The sequence below is a fragment of the Accipiter gentilis genome, chromosome Z (genome assembly GCF_929443795.1).
Source record: "Accipiter gentilis chromosome Z, bAccGen1.1, whole genome shotgun sequence".
Lineage (NCBI taxonomy): Eukaryota > Metazoa > Chordata > Aves > Accipitriformes > Accipitridae > Astur > Astur gentilis.
In genome coordinates this window covers 48,407,434-48,422,685 of record NC_064919.1, presented here as the reverse complement: position 1 = coordinate 48,422,685, position 15,252 = coordinate 48,407,434, and the positions used below count along the sequence as shown (strand labels likewise).

Sequence of the window (15,252 nt, the reverse complement as noted above, 5' to 3'; positions counted from 1 at the left end):
GGAAGATATAACAGAAAACAAACGTTTTGAGTCATCAAAGTTGTTAAACGGTTCCCAGGAGACTGTTCAGAGTAGCTGTGTCTGCTGCCAAACCTAGACTTCAGCACTAAAACCATTTTCAGCTTATGTTAATCTTGCGTGCTCAAGCAGAGGGAGCCTAGGCACTAGCAAATGTTAATGGCCTCAGGGGTTTTGACCATCTTGGATTTTCTACTGGTCACTGGGACAGTAGCATAAAGGAGGCTTAGTGGCAGTGAGGAGAGGTGTTAGTTTGTATTTTTGTGACTGCATTAGTGCTTTCAAATGTTAAGAGTTGGAGATCTCAGGGATGCCTGGTTTTGACCATCCTGCTGTATTTTAGGCATACAAATTTTAGGAGTGCAATTAGAGGAGGGGGGAAGAAAGTTCGTATTACTAATTTCCCTAGAGGAAAAAGTACAGAATGAAAATGGTTATTTTTGATAAATACACAGTAAGTTAATAACAAAAAAGGTTTTTTCTCAGCTTAGCTCCTCACAGTTTAGGTGTTGCACTTGCTTTCTGTTTTCATAGCAGGTTAGGTGGAAAAAAATGCTTCTGCTTTTGTGTGATACTGGTACACCCCCATGATGTTTTTACTTTGTATTAAGTAGTGTTACTGTGAAGTTACATGATTCTGAAGACAGTTTCATATCTTCCTAAATAAAGAAGTTCCTCTGGAGTGCTGTGTCCCGTTTTAGATTCCCATTGCAAAGACGTAGATGCGCTGGGGTGTGCCCAGTGGAGGTGGTGTGTGGGAGTATGTGATGATGAGTGAGGAGGAGCTGAGAGAAGAAGGCTTGTTTGGTGTGAGGAAGATGAAGAGGCAAGATTTTGTTGCTGTCTTCAGGCACTGGGGAGGGTTCAGAGAAGCCAGAGCAATTCTTGGATGTGCATGGTGATAGGACAAGAGGCAATGGGACCAAGCTTCAACAAGGCAAATTCTGCTTAGATGCCAGGAAAATGGAAAGGAAGAACCAATAGACATTACATGAGCATCTCTGTGGCTGGAGATATTCCTTGGGCAACGTGCTGAGCAGCTGTCTTTAAGCTGACCCTGTGCTGAGCTGGCAATTGGACCAGCTATCTCAACAGGTTACTTTGAATCTGTATTATTCTGTGATTTTTATTCAACTAAGCCTGTCCCAGGTGGGCTGCACTGCTACATCTTCAGTATAGACGGGCCGTGATGTAGGTGACTTCTGTTTATTTGGACAGTACATGGTTATATGTAAAGAATATTTAAGATGCCAGCTGGTGAAGACCGAACAGTAAAGTGTGGGAACGTGTCTAATGAAAATTGCTTTGGTTTAGCCACATAGAGATTTAGCTTTTACGCTTACTTATGGACACTGTTTTGTAAGGCAGGATGTAGAGCAAAACATTAACAATTGTTCTAACTTCTACTGTGTTGGCCTATGGTAACTGTACATCTAACTTCTGTACATCTGGTATAGATGATATATTAACTTAGATTTCCATTGGTTAAAAAAAAAAATAGTTCATTATTTATTCTGAACTTCTTATAATATTTTTTAGATTTTGAAGAATTTTACATCTGTTCATCTCTCCTATGTGGAATTGAAGCAAATGGGCCAGCAGCAGATTGGAAGTTACCCTGTTCACTTTCACCTTTGTGGGGATGTGGATGAAAAAGGAGGTTATAGTTTTAAAACTTACCTGGAAGGGCTTTCCATTCATCACTGTTTTTCCAGATGTGTGACTGTTCATGGAACTAATGGCTTGCTGGTAAGTCCAAGGAGAGTAAAACATACCATGTTGAAATAAATGTTATAAAGAGCATTTGGAGCAAAAATAGTCTCCTCCCTTCTTCAAGTTTAATGCTCAGCAGTGTTTTTTCATTGCAAGAAATAAAAAGTGCAAACAGTAACTTATTTTTAACAGATCTCACCATTCTGTTCTTGCAGAATCTTCCAGGCAGCTAAGCTCTCCAGACATAGTAGTGTGTTTGTAAGGGATAAATAAAACTGTATGCTTGAATCAACTAAACTGCTGATACTGAAGCTTCACTCTGCAGCTGTGCCAAGACAGTAAAACTAGATTGTACTTGTCAAATAAATCTCCGTAAATGCTATTGCTACTGACATAATGAACTTGTATTTCTGCAGATAAAGGACACCATTGGCTATGACACACTAGGTCACTGTTTCTTCACAGAAGATGGCATCGAGCAGAGGAATACTTTGTTCCACAACCTTGGACTAGTCACGAAACCAGGCACTCTTCTTCCTACAGATAGAAACAGCAGCATGTGTATTGGTATTAGGGATAAAGTGTATGGAAGTTATGTCCCAGTGCCAGCAACAGACTGCATGTGAGTGTTTCATGGTGAAAAAGTAAAACCAAACCAGCTGCAGCAGTTAAACTGCTGATGTTCTCTTGACAGTACACAGATGGGAACATTTTTATGTATAATTTAATAAATGCAGACACCTTAAATGTAGTTCACTAAATAGTAGTGGTATTTAAAAAAAAAAAAAAGTTAGTGTTTAGTCTTTTACTAAAGAGAAAAAATAAGTTGTTTTGTAGGAAGATTGATGTTTCTTGTGGTACTTTTTTTAAGGCTGCATCTTTACTTCTCTGTAAGGGCATGCACATTCTCAAATTGTCACTGCTAGTTTTTCTGCATACTACTGATCTTTTGTAGAAGCTTATTAAAACAGTTTATCATTGCATGGAGTATCTGAACAACATTAAATAAAATACTGTGCATTGAACTAAAAAAAGAAGCATTTTTGACTTCTAAATGTGGAGAGGGCTGTGATTTTTATTTTGTATGTGAAGAAGTGACTTCAGACATCAATTTAGCTTTTTCTCATTTGCTTGTTATGAAGGGGAGATATTTCTGTAGGTGCTAGAGCTTTTCCATAATAACTTCTTTCTGAATAATGTTTCAGGGCAGTTTCGACATTCTGGATTTCTCATCCCAACAATCATCTTATAAATAATGCAGCAGCAGGTTCACAGGTGAGGTGTATGGATGTAATTCAACACAAACCATTCATGCCACTGGTATTTGTAACATCTGTAACATTTACACTGCCAAAAATACATACTTTTTTCTTTGTTATATATGAATATGTTCTTTTGGCAGCATGTTGGCGTTACAAGTGCAGGGTTTGTCTAGGTGTGCATTTAAGAGATGCCAAAAATCTTTGTTCTGGCTGGAACAGAGGAGATCTCTTCCTCTTTATAGTTAATAGACCTGACAACAGTGTCAATGTGTGTATGTAGAAATAAATCCTTTTTTTTCCCAAAGAACTAGTGCATTTCATATTAAAGCTTTTGTATTTTCTGTAGGTTGTCATGAGTTTACTGTGTACTGCTTTGCAAAATTTGTCTTCATAGCTGTAGTCATAGGAATGAAACATTACTACAAAAAAATGTTCATTTTATAAGAAACTACTAAAACACTTTTATTGTCAGTAGTTAGTCATTTGCTTCCTATCAGTTACAGCTGATATTTTTTTTTTACTTGATGTCAACCTTGTATTAGTGCAAATCTCTTATCAAACAGCTGCTTGCGAAGTAAAGCTGAAGTACTCGGTACATGTTGTGGAGGAGGGGGCTGGAGTGTGTTCTACATTGGATGAGAGGCTGAGATGTGCATGGTTTTGAGTGGATTTTTCTGAAGAGATCAGTGGAAATGGGAAACAGAAAAGATTGTTGTTGTTGTTGCAAAGGCTCCAGTGCTGGAAGTAGAATATGAGTGTGTGTCAGTGTATTCTTAGGTACATAATAAACTGTTATTAATAGACCAGTATTCAAAATATTTAAATGGGTTGAAATATGTAGAATATAAAAAAAACTTAGAAAATTTTGTTCTGCCTTTTGTGTGGTCTGACTTTTTTTTTTTTTTTGGACAAAGTTTTCTAGCTGACTGTCTACTGCTAGGAAGGGTCTGGACACAGTGATCAAACCAATTCTTCTCTTCCCAATGCAATGTCTTTCCATTTTGCCTGCTTTATATAATACTCCTTTACCTTGTTTTAGTATTGCAGGCTAAGTTAAAGGAAACAGATTCCTTGATCTGGTGTTTAAAACCTGCAAGGTCTCTTTCTGCCTCTGTAGTGTATCCCAGTAAATGACACTTCATTCTGTTACTGGAATGTGCATGGTCAGAGCAAGCATTTGTGCATGTTATAAAGTTTTGCCACTTTGATACGCCTCCCTTGCATGCATGTGAACACATCAGTATAAAGGGACTACAGCTTACTATGTTTCAGAAGGAGAATACTTCAACTGTGTTGATACAAACTCTGCACTGTAGAGCTTTTGCTGGTATAAACTATAATAATTCATAAGCAAATAAAGTAATTCCATTCCCCCCCCCCCGCTCCTTCATTACACAATGAAGCCTTTTGTAAGGGTGTAGCAAGCAATAGCTGTTTCTTTTGTTTGAGCTGTATATGAGAAGGGGGGGAAAAAACCTTTTTCATTTTTCTGAATGCTTGCAAGTGCTTAAGGAGCTTTTAAGTTTATTAAACTTTTTTCCATGCATCAGGATGTGTTTTTGCTAAAAATTACTTGAGTCTGCCAAGCAGAGAGCTGTATTTAATTATATGTGAAGTAAGATTTTGGTATTTTTATTAATGGAACATCCACATTCGCTTTGGAATTGTTAATCACCAGAAATGTCAAAGTGTGTCATCATTACGGATGGGAATATGTTACTGAGAAGCAGAATTTCCAGGACTGTTTGGAAAATGAGGATGTTCTCAGAATGAAATGCGCGAAATCTTTTAAGCCAGAGTGAACTGGCTTTATCCACATTTCTTGAACAGGAGGATGATGACTATTTTTCATGAGATGGAACACTCAGTATGCAGTGTTTCTTTAGCTACTGTTTAACCCCTTAATGTGCCTTATGCATTGATTTTTTTATTTATTCATTTTACAGACCCACAGAGCATGTGGTCAGGCAAAATTTTTCACATTTGTAGGTATCTGCTATGCAGGTGCTGTCATAGTGCCACCTCTTGTGAACCCAGATGTGGTTGAAAGGGGAACTTTTGGGAGTCTCATTTAGCAGATAAATCCAGCTTCTTTAAGAGGAGGGATGTTGAAGAAGTGGAGAAAATGAACAGATGCTGAAATTATTACTGCATATTATTGGCACAGTGCTCTGAACTGGCCAGACTTCTTGGTGTGCTTTTTTCCCTTCTGAAAGCTCTTGTGGGTTTTTTGGCTGTGTCATTAAATTCTGATGTGAGCAGAGATGAACAAACCTTAGTCAGACTGTAAGAGTAAGGAGGAGAGGAAGGGTTTTGAGTATTTTACTGTAAATGACATGATTTACTAGTAAACAAAGGAAAATCCAGTGTGTGTGATGAAATATAACTGAAATGCAAAAATTATATTAACCCTGACACTTTTCCGGTTTGAAATATTAGAGGGTCTTATATGTGTGGTGTTCCGTGGCTTCACTGAGAAGGAAAACACTTTTTAGTGTATATTATTAACTAGAATATAGCCTTATTTGCAAACTTCTATTTTCTCACTGGGCAGTTATTTGGAGACTTTATTTTGAAAAATGTATTCCATTGTGCATGGTTGGTTTGGGCTGTGTTCTTACTCACTTTCTTACTTAAAATACCCAAGTTCAACTTAGCATACATTTACTTTGTGATTAGATACATGAGCACTGATGGTAGTATCAGACACACTTATAAGTAATGTCATTCTCTCCTTACTTGCAGGATGCTGGAATATGGTATTTGTTCCACAGGGTTGCTACAGGAGATTCTCATAGTTTAGCCATTGAAACCAAGTCAGAACTTACACCCCTAGGAATCTTCTATAATAACAGGGTTCATTCTAATTTTAAGGTAAGGTATTATCTGAGTAAAAAAACCTGAAGTTCTTTATTTGTAACTATTCTATTTTAGGACTTATCTGTTTACATTTTAAGCTGGTTAGGTGATAGATTCATGCTGTGTTTGAACTGCGTGATTCTATCTAGGTATTGTAGAATGGTCTATAATCAGCGTGTGTATAGTTTCTTGCTACATTTTGAGTATTCACTGTGTTCAGTATCCTCATAAGGCATAAATAACTAAAATCAATTAATACTTCTAATGAAATACATTTTCTCAGAAGCAGCATTTCACATGTTACTCTTTTACTGCTGGCGTTGTTTCATACTCTGAAGAAAGCTGAGCCTTGAAGCATCAAGTTTATTACAGTTGTGATTCATGTAATAGCTTCCTCGAGTAGTGGTGACTTGTTTTCCTGAGTCTCTAAGGTACAGTAACTCAGGTGTTTGCACATGGTGGCACAGTCTCTGCTAGAGAATAAGCTTCCAGGTTGCCTTCAGGAGCCCAGCCATTGGCAGCAGGTTTTTTTGTTAGAGGCTTCTCACCCTAAATGCAGGCATTCAGTATTGATTGTTAATGTGACTTTATATTTTCCACATTCAGCTAAGTGAAATTAAGTCCTTAAATTAATGATTTCATTTGAAATCTAGCTGCTTTGTGTCTCTCTGTATGCATGTGTATGTATATGTGTGTGTGTGTGTGTATAAAATACAGTGACATTTACAGAGCCACTTAATAGTGATTTGTGTTTGAAATTTACCTAATAAAGTTCAGGATCACTATTGCATTTTTTTAACCATGTGAAACTGATTTTACTTGACAGTTGGGTGTCTGGGTTACCAAGAATGATGCACTGTTTTATAGAAATTGTGTTAGTGGGGTGTTTGGAACTTGAGGACATTTGTTCAGATTGGGATTAAAACATACTGAATACAAAAGCACATTGTAAAGAAAAAAGTGTTTCAGCTGGATGGCTTGTATTAACTTTAAACAAGGGTAGCAGTTTGTGTGCTAAAATTCCATGTTAAAAGAACAAACTCCAGTAGCAGGTCTGAGGATCTGCTCATGTAGGAGCACTCAATTGTAATCATAATTTGGATCAGAGGTGAAAGTGGCTGCAGGTATTTGTGTATGTAATTCAGACTAAATAACACAAATGCTTCCTTCTGCTTCTGTTTCCTCATGTAAATTGTTTCATACTGCATTATTGAGTTTCAAGTTGATAATTGCTTGGGCAAAACTCAGCTTCAGTGGTAAAGGTCATTTAGTTTTAAAGTGAAAAACCAGCATTTTTCACAGTGGTATTTATTTCTTTTAATTTTTTTTTCCATTTGTGAGAATATTTTGAATTCAACAGAAGATTGGCTTGCAGATTTTCCAGAACAGCATCTGGAAATAAGTGTAAAACCTCAAATAGTTAGATGTTGTGAAAGAAATTTGAAATGCACTTTAATGATTTTCCATTACTTTTTTTTTTAATCCTAGGCAATTCTTTTCCTCTGCCCAAATTATCATAGACAGATGCTACTTTTCCCTTAGACAATATGTCAACTAAGGCCAAACTGGAAGTTCTTACAATTTCTAATACATGTGTTGAATGCAGTGTAAAGTTTAACTTTTAGAAATTTAATGTTTACTCTATCTTTAGTTTTGGATAGTATGAATTTTCTTTCCTTGCTTGTTTCAGGCTGGTTTGTTCATTGATAAGGGTGTTAAAACAACTAATGCTAGCGTTGATGATCCCAGAGAATATCTTTGTTTGGACAACAATGCAAGGTAAAGGATATTGTCTTTCAAGTGAGTGAAAAATGTCAAAGTTTTGAGATAGCTCTTACATTCACGTGAGGAAAAACATTTTTAAAACAATGTAATTATTTATAAATAATAACCAAACAATAAGTACATATATATTCTTTTCCCTCATTTGTTCATCCGTTTTGGGAAAAACAGAGCATGGTGTGCCTTAAAGGAGTTGGCTGTTTCTTCTGAGCCCTTGCTTAGGGTAGTTTTCAGCCTCTTAGAAGACATCATTTTAAACATGCTCTACTGTCATGCTTGAAGCATTTTCTGGAATTGCTGCTAAAAGTAAAGTCTTACTTTAAAATCTGCTCTTCTGATTTATGACTCAGTTTTAAATAGCTGTTAGAAAAAGGCTTTTAATAGAGCTAAGTACTTGCCTTTCTTACTGCTGAGTGCTTCCTGCTGTACCTTCTAGACTTGGAGATCATAGCTCAGTGGTACAGTTTTACTGAAGGCTGTTTGCAGAGATAGTACAATCAAACACATTTTCTTTAGTTTACAAAGTGAGAGAAAATAACACAGAGTCTAGGAAAATTCCAGGCTATACTGTGCCTGGTTAGTCTTGTCCTGAACTTCAAATAAAATAGCCTGAGATAGTGGTCAAATGTCAATATTGGATAACTGTATCCATCAACATTTTATTGTGACAAATAATTAAGACAGAAAATATGGTTTGTAATATCATCTTTATTTCTGATTGACCTGTGTTTAGGATGAGGATAGATAAGTGATAGTTGCAGACGCAGAGAGGGAAGTTCCCAGTTTTGGTGATACTTGATACTTCATGATTTGGAATAGAACTTGCTAGTTTGAAGTTTTGACAGAAAGCCCATATAACCCTTGTGGACTACCTCAGTGATAAGAGGTAGTCAAGAGGAACATATGAGGGACAAAATGCCCATGGGAGAACCTGTAGTGTGTTGACAGGGCATCAACACAGGATGCGAGAAACTCAGTGCATGAGACTGGGTTCCTGTTTCACAGCAGCCAAAGAAGTAACACGGCATTCTGTAACTACATGAAGCCACTAATCATTGTACATGGAACCAAACTGGAGGGGTTTAAATGTTAATTGAGGAGCCTGCGACTGTTAAAAACAAACATTCACCCATTCTCCCCTTCCTCCCCTGGGGTAGGTAGGGCAGATCCAAATTAGAGTAGTAGGTCATCAGTTTAAGGGGCATATACATCTTCACCTGCTCAAAATCCATTTTTGTAATATTTTTTAATCTACTATTTTTTCTTTGCGATCTTGGGGATAATCAAGTGAAAGCTTCCACTAGTCTTTAATTAGGCTGTCTAAAATAGATTCCAGCCGTAACTTACCATACGGGACCATCTTGGTAGCAATGCAGAGTGTCTGGGCTGGAATAGAAAAATATCTCGGGTGTGCTCAAAGAAGGAGCACCCCACAACATCAGAAGAGTTTGAAAGATTTGAAGGAGCAGGTAGACATACCTCCAGCCTTTTTTGTATAGTGCACATCCACCCTGTGTATCCTTCCAAGGAGCTTTAATTCCCTCCATCAAACTTTCATATTAATGCTGCAATACAAGTAGGGAGGGAATACTTTGGGGAGGGCAAAAAGAAAAAGCAAGGGGATAAAAGGAGGTGAGATGCAGCTAAAGAAACTCAGGGAGATCGAGCAAAAAGCCTGTGAGAGTTACTGGAAATGAGAAGTTTTATGTTCCTGCTTCATCATAACCTGAAAACAGTTTTCAAGAAATGGAGCTAGAGATGCACCTGGTTTTGGCTTCTGTAATTCCAAACATGAAGCAGAGTGGATTTTGCCCATCAGGTTTGACCATGAGCATTTGTCTTTCAGCCTCTCTCAGCCCAACATATAAGATACATGTAAAACAAACAGTATTCTTATACTGAGTGTTTGGGTTTTTATGTGTCCCAGGTTTCGACCTCATCAAGATGCAGACCCTGAAAAGCCCCGAGTTGCTGCCCTGATTGACAGATTAATCTCTTTCAAAAACAATGATCATGGGGCCTGGGTAAGGGGAGGGGATATCCTCATTCAAAACTCTGGGTAGGTATCCAGAAGCAAACAGCTGCATGTTGTTAAGAATTTTCCCATGAAGCTTTGTTTATGAAAGTGCATTACAACAGCGTTATAAGAGTGTTGCCTAACTTGGGGAACTTCTCAATAGCTTGAACTGTTTTCATGCCATCCTACTTTAAATGAAACAAGTTTATATGTGATTAGATGAGAACCTGCCTTAAATAGCAAAAAGAAACTATGTAATAAAAAGAAGTCTAAAAGTTGGTAGAGACAGTAAATTTATACTGAGGTGTCTATGGTTTCCCTGAAGTTCTCATGTTCCTGCTTAAAATACATAGAAAATTACTTGATTTTTTTTTTTTTAACAGCAACATTTTAATAAGAGTTAAGTGTGTGGTGGTTCTAAATTCCATTAATAGAAAAATTCAGGCTTTCTTCAGTGCATAGTAGGATGTGCTCTTACATTGTAGGATAATCCAGAAAACATGTCTGAAGCTTTGAACTTTCTTTTAGGTTTGCAGACAATGGAATAGGTTTGACATTTGCTAGGTGAGTACTTTATGTTAATCACTTCTGTTTTTTTTTTCTTGCCTAGAAAATACATATCTAACTATTAAAATTAATAGGTATGCTTTCATAAGGCTTTAGTTTCATTTTTGGGCCCCTTTCTATTTCCAGTGGTGCGGATGATATTATAGAGGCTCTAGACTGACACAGCTGCCAAACCTTGCACTTTAATTCAACTGTGCTTGGTTTACACCACAATTTGCTGCCTTTTCACCAGAAGGGTTATGTTTATCACGTATTTTTGGCATTATATGACTCCTTAAGCAGTTTTGATTTTCTATCTGAACAGCTGAAAGTAAGTAATGGAAAAGAAAGGGTATGAACATTTAGGGGGGGCAGAGTCTCCTTCTACTAAGAAAGAATCAAGTAACTTCAGTAAGCCAAAATTGCTGCCATTTATGTTATGACAAACTGGTTCTAGGATTGCAAAAGTAGGCTGTAAAAGAAAGAGTGCTGCACTGCAAAAAGAGGGAGAAAATTTAATGCTTAGCTCTTTGCTGGCATTTTGAACAGCCTATAATACTGTTAATGGTTAAACTTATTGTTCTGTATATTGTAAATGAAGTATAGACTGCTCTGCATTAGGAGGACTGTTAACAGAAGTAAACGTAGGACTATGCCTCCGTGTGTTCATCTGCTGGAGAGTCTTGGCTAAAAGCTTATCTCTGACATTGCTTTGCTAGTGATGGGAGCTTCCCAAATGATGAAGGTGCCAGCCAGGAAGTATCCGAGTCGCTGTTCATAGGTGAGAGCAAGAATTATGGGTTTCCAGGTGGCCAAAATAAATATGCAGGAACTGGAGGAATAGACAACAAGGCGCGTACTCTGCCTAGAAATCGGTAAGTATGTTATGAGTGAAGGAAGTAGAAATGATACAAGAAAAACGTTCTCTGTATCAGATGTAAACACTCTTCTTGCTTCAGCTGTGAGAGATTAGGACTCTATTGAAGGTGATACTCTTTTTTTTTTTTTTTAACACTGTGTGTGAAGCTGTGTCACTCACCTTTGGTGCATCAGTTTTCATCTGATGCTACCACAGGTCACTTTTCTGTAGAGGTTTAAGTTATCCTACTTTAATGAAACCTTAGTTTTAAACAACATTTGGGCCTGAAGGAAAAAGAAAAAGCTTTCAGGTGAAGGATTTCAGGGGTCAGTTTAGGACTAGAGACTAGAGTCTGTGACAAATCCCAACCTATGACCGTGATCCTTTTCTTTTCTCTCTGGTTTGCTGTGATGCTAGTGCTAAGTCCTAGTCTTGCCACAGAATAGGAAAGAAGGGTGAGGTAGGTCTAAGCCACCCTGATTTTTTTGCTTAGCCATTTAGAGAGAAGAAGTTAATGTGGCAGTAATATATGAGGTATTCAGTCTAGTTGAGCAGAATCGCAGAACAGTTGAAGTTGGAAGAGACCTCTGGAGGTCATCTTGTCCAACTGCCCTGCTCAAGCAGGGCCACCTGAAGCTGGTTGTGCAGGACTATGTTCTGGCAGCTTTAGAATATCTCCAAGGATGGAGACTCCACAACGTCCCTGGGTAACCTGTCCCAGTGCTCAGTCACCTTCACAGTGAAAAGGTTTCTTCTTATGTTCAGGAGGAACCTCCTCTTTTTCAACTTGTGCCCATTTCCTCTGGTCCTGTCACTGGGCACCACTGGAAACAGCCTGGCTCCATCTCCTTTGCACCCTCCCTTCAGAGATCCCTGTACATTGATGAGATTCCTGCCTGAGCCTTCTCTGCTCTAGGCTGAACAGTCTGAGGTGTCCCAATGTTTCCTCCTATGGGAGGTGGTCCAGTCACTCAGTCATCTCTGTGGCCCTTCATTGGACTCTCTCCAGTAGCTTCACGTCTGTCTTGTACTGGGGACAAGTACTCTAGGTGTGTCTTCACAGGTGCTGAATACATGGGATGAATACACCTCGATCTGTTGGCACCACTTCTCCCAGTGCAGCCCAGGATACCATTTGCCTGTCTGCGGCAAGGGCACGTTGTTGGCTTATGGTCAACTTGGTTTCCACCAGGACCCATATGTCCTATTCACTGGCACTTAGGTTTGTTCCTTCCTAGGTGCGTGACTTTGCAGTCCCCCATGTTGAACTTCATGAAGTTCCCATCTGCCCATTTCTCCAGCCTGTTGAGGTCTATCTGGATGGCAGCACAACCCTTTGGTGTATCAGCTATTCCTTGCAGTTTTATGGCCTCTCCAAACTTGCTGAAAGTATACTCAAGACCCATCGTCCAGCTCACTAATAAGGATGTTGAACAAGACTGGGCCCAGTGTTGACCCTTGGGGTGTACCACTAGTTACTGACCTCCAAGCAGATTTCATGCCACCACCCTCTGGGCCCAGCCATTCAGCTACTTTTCAGTCCACTTCACTGTCCTTTCATCCAACCTATACTTTATGAGGATCCTACGGGGGACAGTGTCAAAAGCCTTACTGAAGTTTAGATAGACCATGTTCACTGTTCTCCCCTCAGCTGCCAGGCCAGTTGTTTCATCACAGAAGTTTATCAAGTTGGTCAAACTTGACTGCTCCTTGGTGAATCCATGCTGATTACTCCTGCTGACTTTCTTGTTTTTCATGTGCCTTGAAATGGTTTTCAGGATTAGCTGCTCCATCACCTTCCAAGAGATCAATCTGAAGCTTGAGGTTCCTTCTTGAAGTGACATTTGCTTTCCTCCAGTCTATGGGTTGCCATGTTGCCATGATCAATCAAAGAGCAAGTGGTATTATTCTCCTGCTGTATTTCTCATATTGGGAACGGGGCACTTTTGCGAATGAACAGTGAAACAGGAAAATTCTAACAGGAAAACTCAGAAGAGTAAGGGATTTTTTGAATCATAAGTGCAGAAACAAGATTTCCTTTACTAGGATCTAATGTGCAAGTCATTCTCTTAATGTTGCTTTCGTGATTCCTCTGAGAGAAGATGTATTTATGACACAGATTCAGGCTTATCATGGCTTTTGTTACAGGATGCTACAAATATTTGCTTGCATTAACAGGACATTTCCAATCAGAGGCTTTCAAATTTATGACGGACCAATTCACCTTACCAAGTGCACCTTCAAAAACTTTGTGCCAACTCCAGACAGATTTACCAGTGCAGTTGGATTCTTGATGAAAAATCCATGGCAGATGACACCAAAAAACAACATTTCTCTTGTGAAGTTTGGTCCAAATGTAAGTTTATTACAAGTTTTCTGTTATTCTTGCAAATGCCTTTCTTTTCTTCTTGCTGTATTTAAAATAAACATCCAAGGGCCCTAGATCATCTTTTCCACACATCCCTATTCCAGATTTTCTGTTGTGGTTGGAAGTCACCCAAGGTCTATCCTTTGTCTCCCAAGCAAAAAAAAAAAAAAACAACCAAAGGAGATGTAGGATATATTGCAATAATGATCTATTTCATGGCTAATGGTAAAGCTGAAAGGAGATTTTTATAAGGTTCAGTATATCTTTAGTAATGAATTTTCGGTTGCAAATACTAACACTGTTCAGAAGCAAAAGCTGGCCTTAGCCTATTACTAAAAATCACAATGCCTCTTTTGCAAGATTCCACAATTCTTGCCATAAGTTTTTTAATCAACTTTGTCAAATTCCTGTGTTTCTGCAGTGTGCAAGTGTTAGTCTATGCTTTGCCTGGGGAAAAAAAATAAATATTTTAATTGTTGTTGCCAGGTTTCTTTGAAGGCCTTTTTTGGAAAACCTGGTCCCTGGTTTGATGAAGGGGATCTGGATGGTGACAAGAACTCAATATTCCATGATCTGGATGGTTCAGTGACTGACTATAAGGATACCTACGTGGGCAGAATGGATAACTACTTGATTCAACACCCCAAATGCATTAATATTACAGAATGGAGTGGAGTGGTTTGCAGTGGGACCTATGCGCAGGCTAGTACTCTTGTAGATTTCTGTTTGGGGCAGGTCTATAATATGAACAATTTATGAGGGCAGGGGGAGTGTAAGAACTACAAAGTTACCTATCTTTGGTTTTAAAAATTCTTTGCCATTTCAAAAAATAGTTCTATGCATATTACACTTTTCAGCCAGTTGTGTATATTGTGTTCCCTTCAGCACACAAACTGGGAGTACAGTGTTAGGTGCTGCAAGGTAAAACCAAATGTGTATGCATGCCAGGAGTTCCATGGTGCAGCCCTACCTGCTAGAACATTTTTGTGTTGGAGATGTTTTCTTCCACTGGAGTGCTCTCTGTCTTTTTTTCACAGAGTGGGTTTTAAGAGGTGCATTGTGGGGTTTTTTCAGTGGAGATGTTAAATACCAGCTCCTGAATACAAGTCTCATACAGGTCTGTTTCCCATTCTGGATCCTGTTCAAAATGAGTTTGGCCAAGTACCATAGCTGATTCTATTTTTTTTTTTTCCCTTCCCTCTCCTATTTTTTTTGTCTGTAAAATGGGCAAAATCTACAATAAGTTTCTCAAATAGGGCTCTTCTTCAGGACATATTTGTGTATTGCTTAACTCAGAACATCAAGTTGCAGTGTTTTCTCTAATAATGTACTGATTATTCTTCACTATTTCATTTCCTTTTGTACAGTGTCCAAATCTTTCCTCTTTCTTTTCATCCTCCTTAATATCATATAGGTTTATGTCCAAACCTGGAACGGACAGAATCTTTCCATGACTATTGTACGAGATGAGTACCCAGCCAGTCCCATGGTTCTTCGAGGTATTAATCAGAGAGCTGTCTTTCAACAATACCAGCCAGTAGTGATGCTCAAAAAGGGCTACACAATACATTGGAATGGAAAAGCTCCAAATGTCACCTACCTTTATCTCATTAACTTCAACAAGTATGTTTACTTTCTTTGATGTCATTGATCCATAAGGCAATACTGAAGTAATGTCCTGCAGAGTTAGCATGTATGAGAGTTTGCAGCCATCAGTAAAACAAGATCTTGGGTTGGGTTTTTTTTTCATAATTACAAATAATAAAGTAGGAAAAACAAGAGATTAAGCAATAGACCTGCACCTAAAGTAAGCTTGTGTCCAGTAGCA

At 38.4% G+C, this 15,252-nt stretch overlaps 1 protein-coding gene across 6 annotated transcripts in view; it reads left to right on the top strand.

The window, feature by feature from the left end:
* Window positions 1-15,252, top strand: part of CEMIP2 (cell migration inducing hyaluronidase 2) — a 52,568-nt gene that overhangs the window by 28,643 nt on the left and 8,673 nt on the right. For 5 of the 6 annotated variants that reach the window (XM_049795475.1, XM_049795474.1, XM_049795472.1 and 2 more), the window contains exons 8-18: window positions 1,558-1,767; window positions 2,148-2,353; window positions 2,937-3,006; window positions 5,739-5,867; window positions 7,543-7,631; window positions 9,562-9,693; window positions 10,180-10,215; window positions 10,917-11,072; window positions 13,235-13,412; window positions 13,911-14,126; window positions 14,839-15,047. In XM_049795475.1, coding sequence (XP_049651432.1) covers window positions 1,558-1,767; window positions 2,148-2,353; window positions 2,937-3,006; window positions 5,739-5,867; window positions 7,543-7,631; window positions 9,562-9,693; window positions 10,180-10,215; window positions 10,917-11,072; window positions 13,235-13,412; window positions 13,911-14,126; window positions 14,839-15,047 — 1,631 coding nt within the window. The remainder of the gene's footprint in view (window positions 1-1,557; window positions 1,768-2,147; window positions 2,354-2,936; window positions 3,007-5,738; window positions 5,868-7,542; window positions 7,632-9,561; window positions 9,694-10,179; window positions 10,216-10,916; window positions 11,073-13,234; window positions 13,413-13,910; window positions 14,127-14,838; window positions 15,048-15,252) is intronic. The other variant, XM_049795476.1, reaches the window with a different exon arrangement.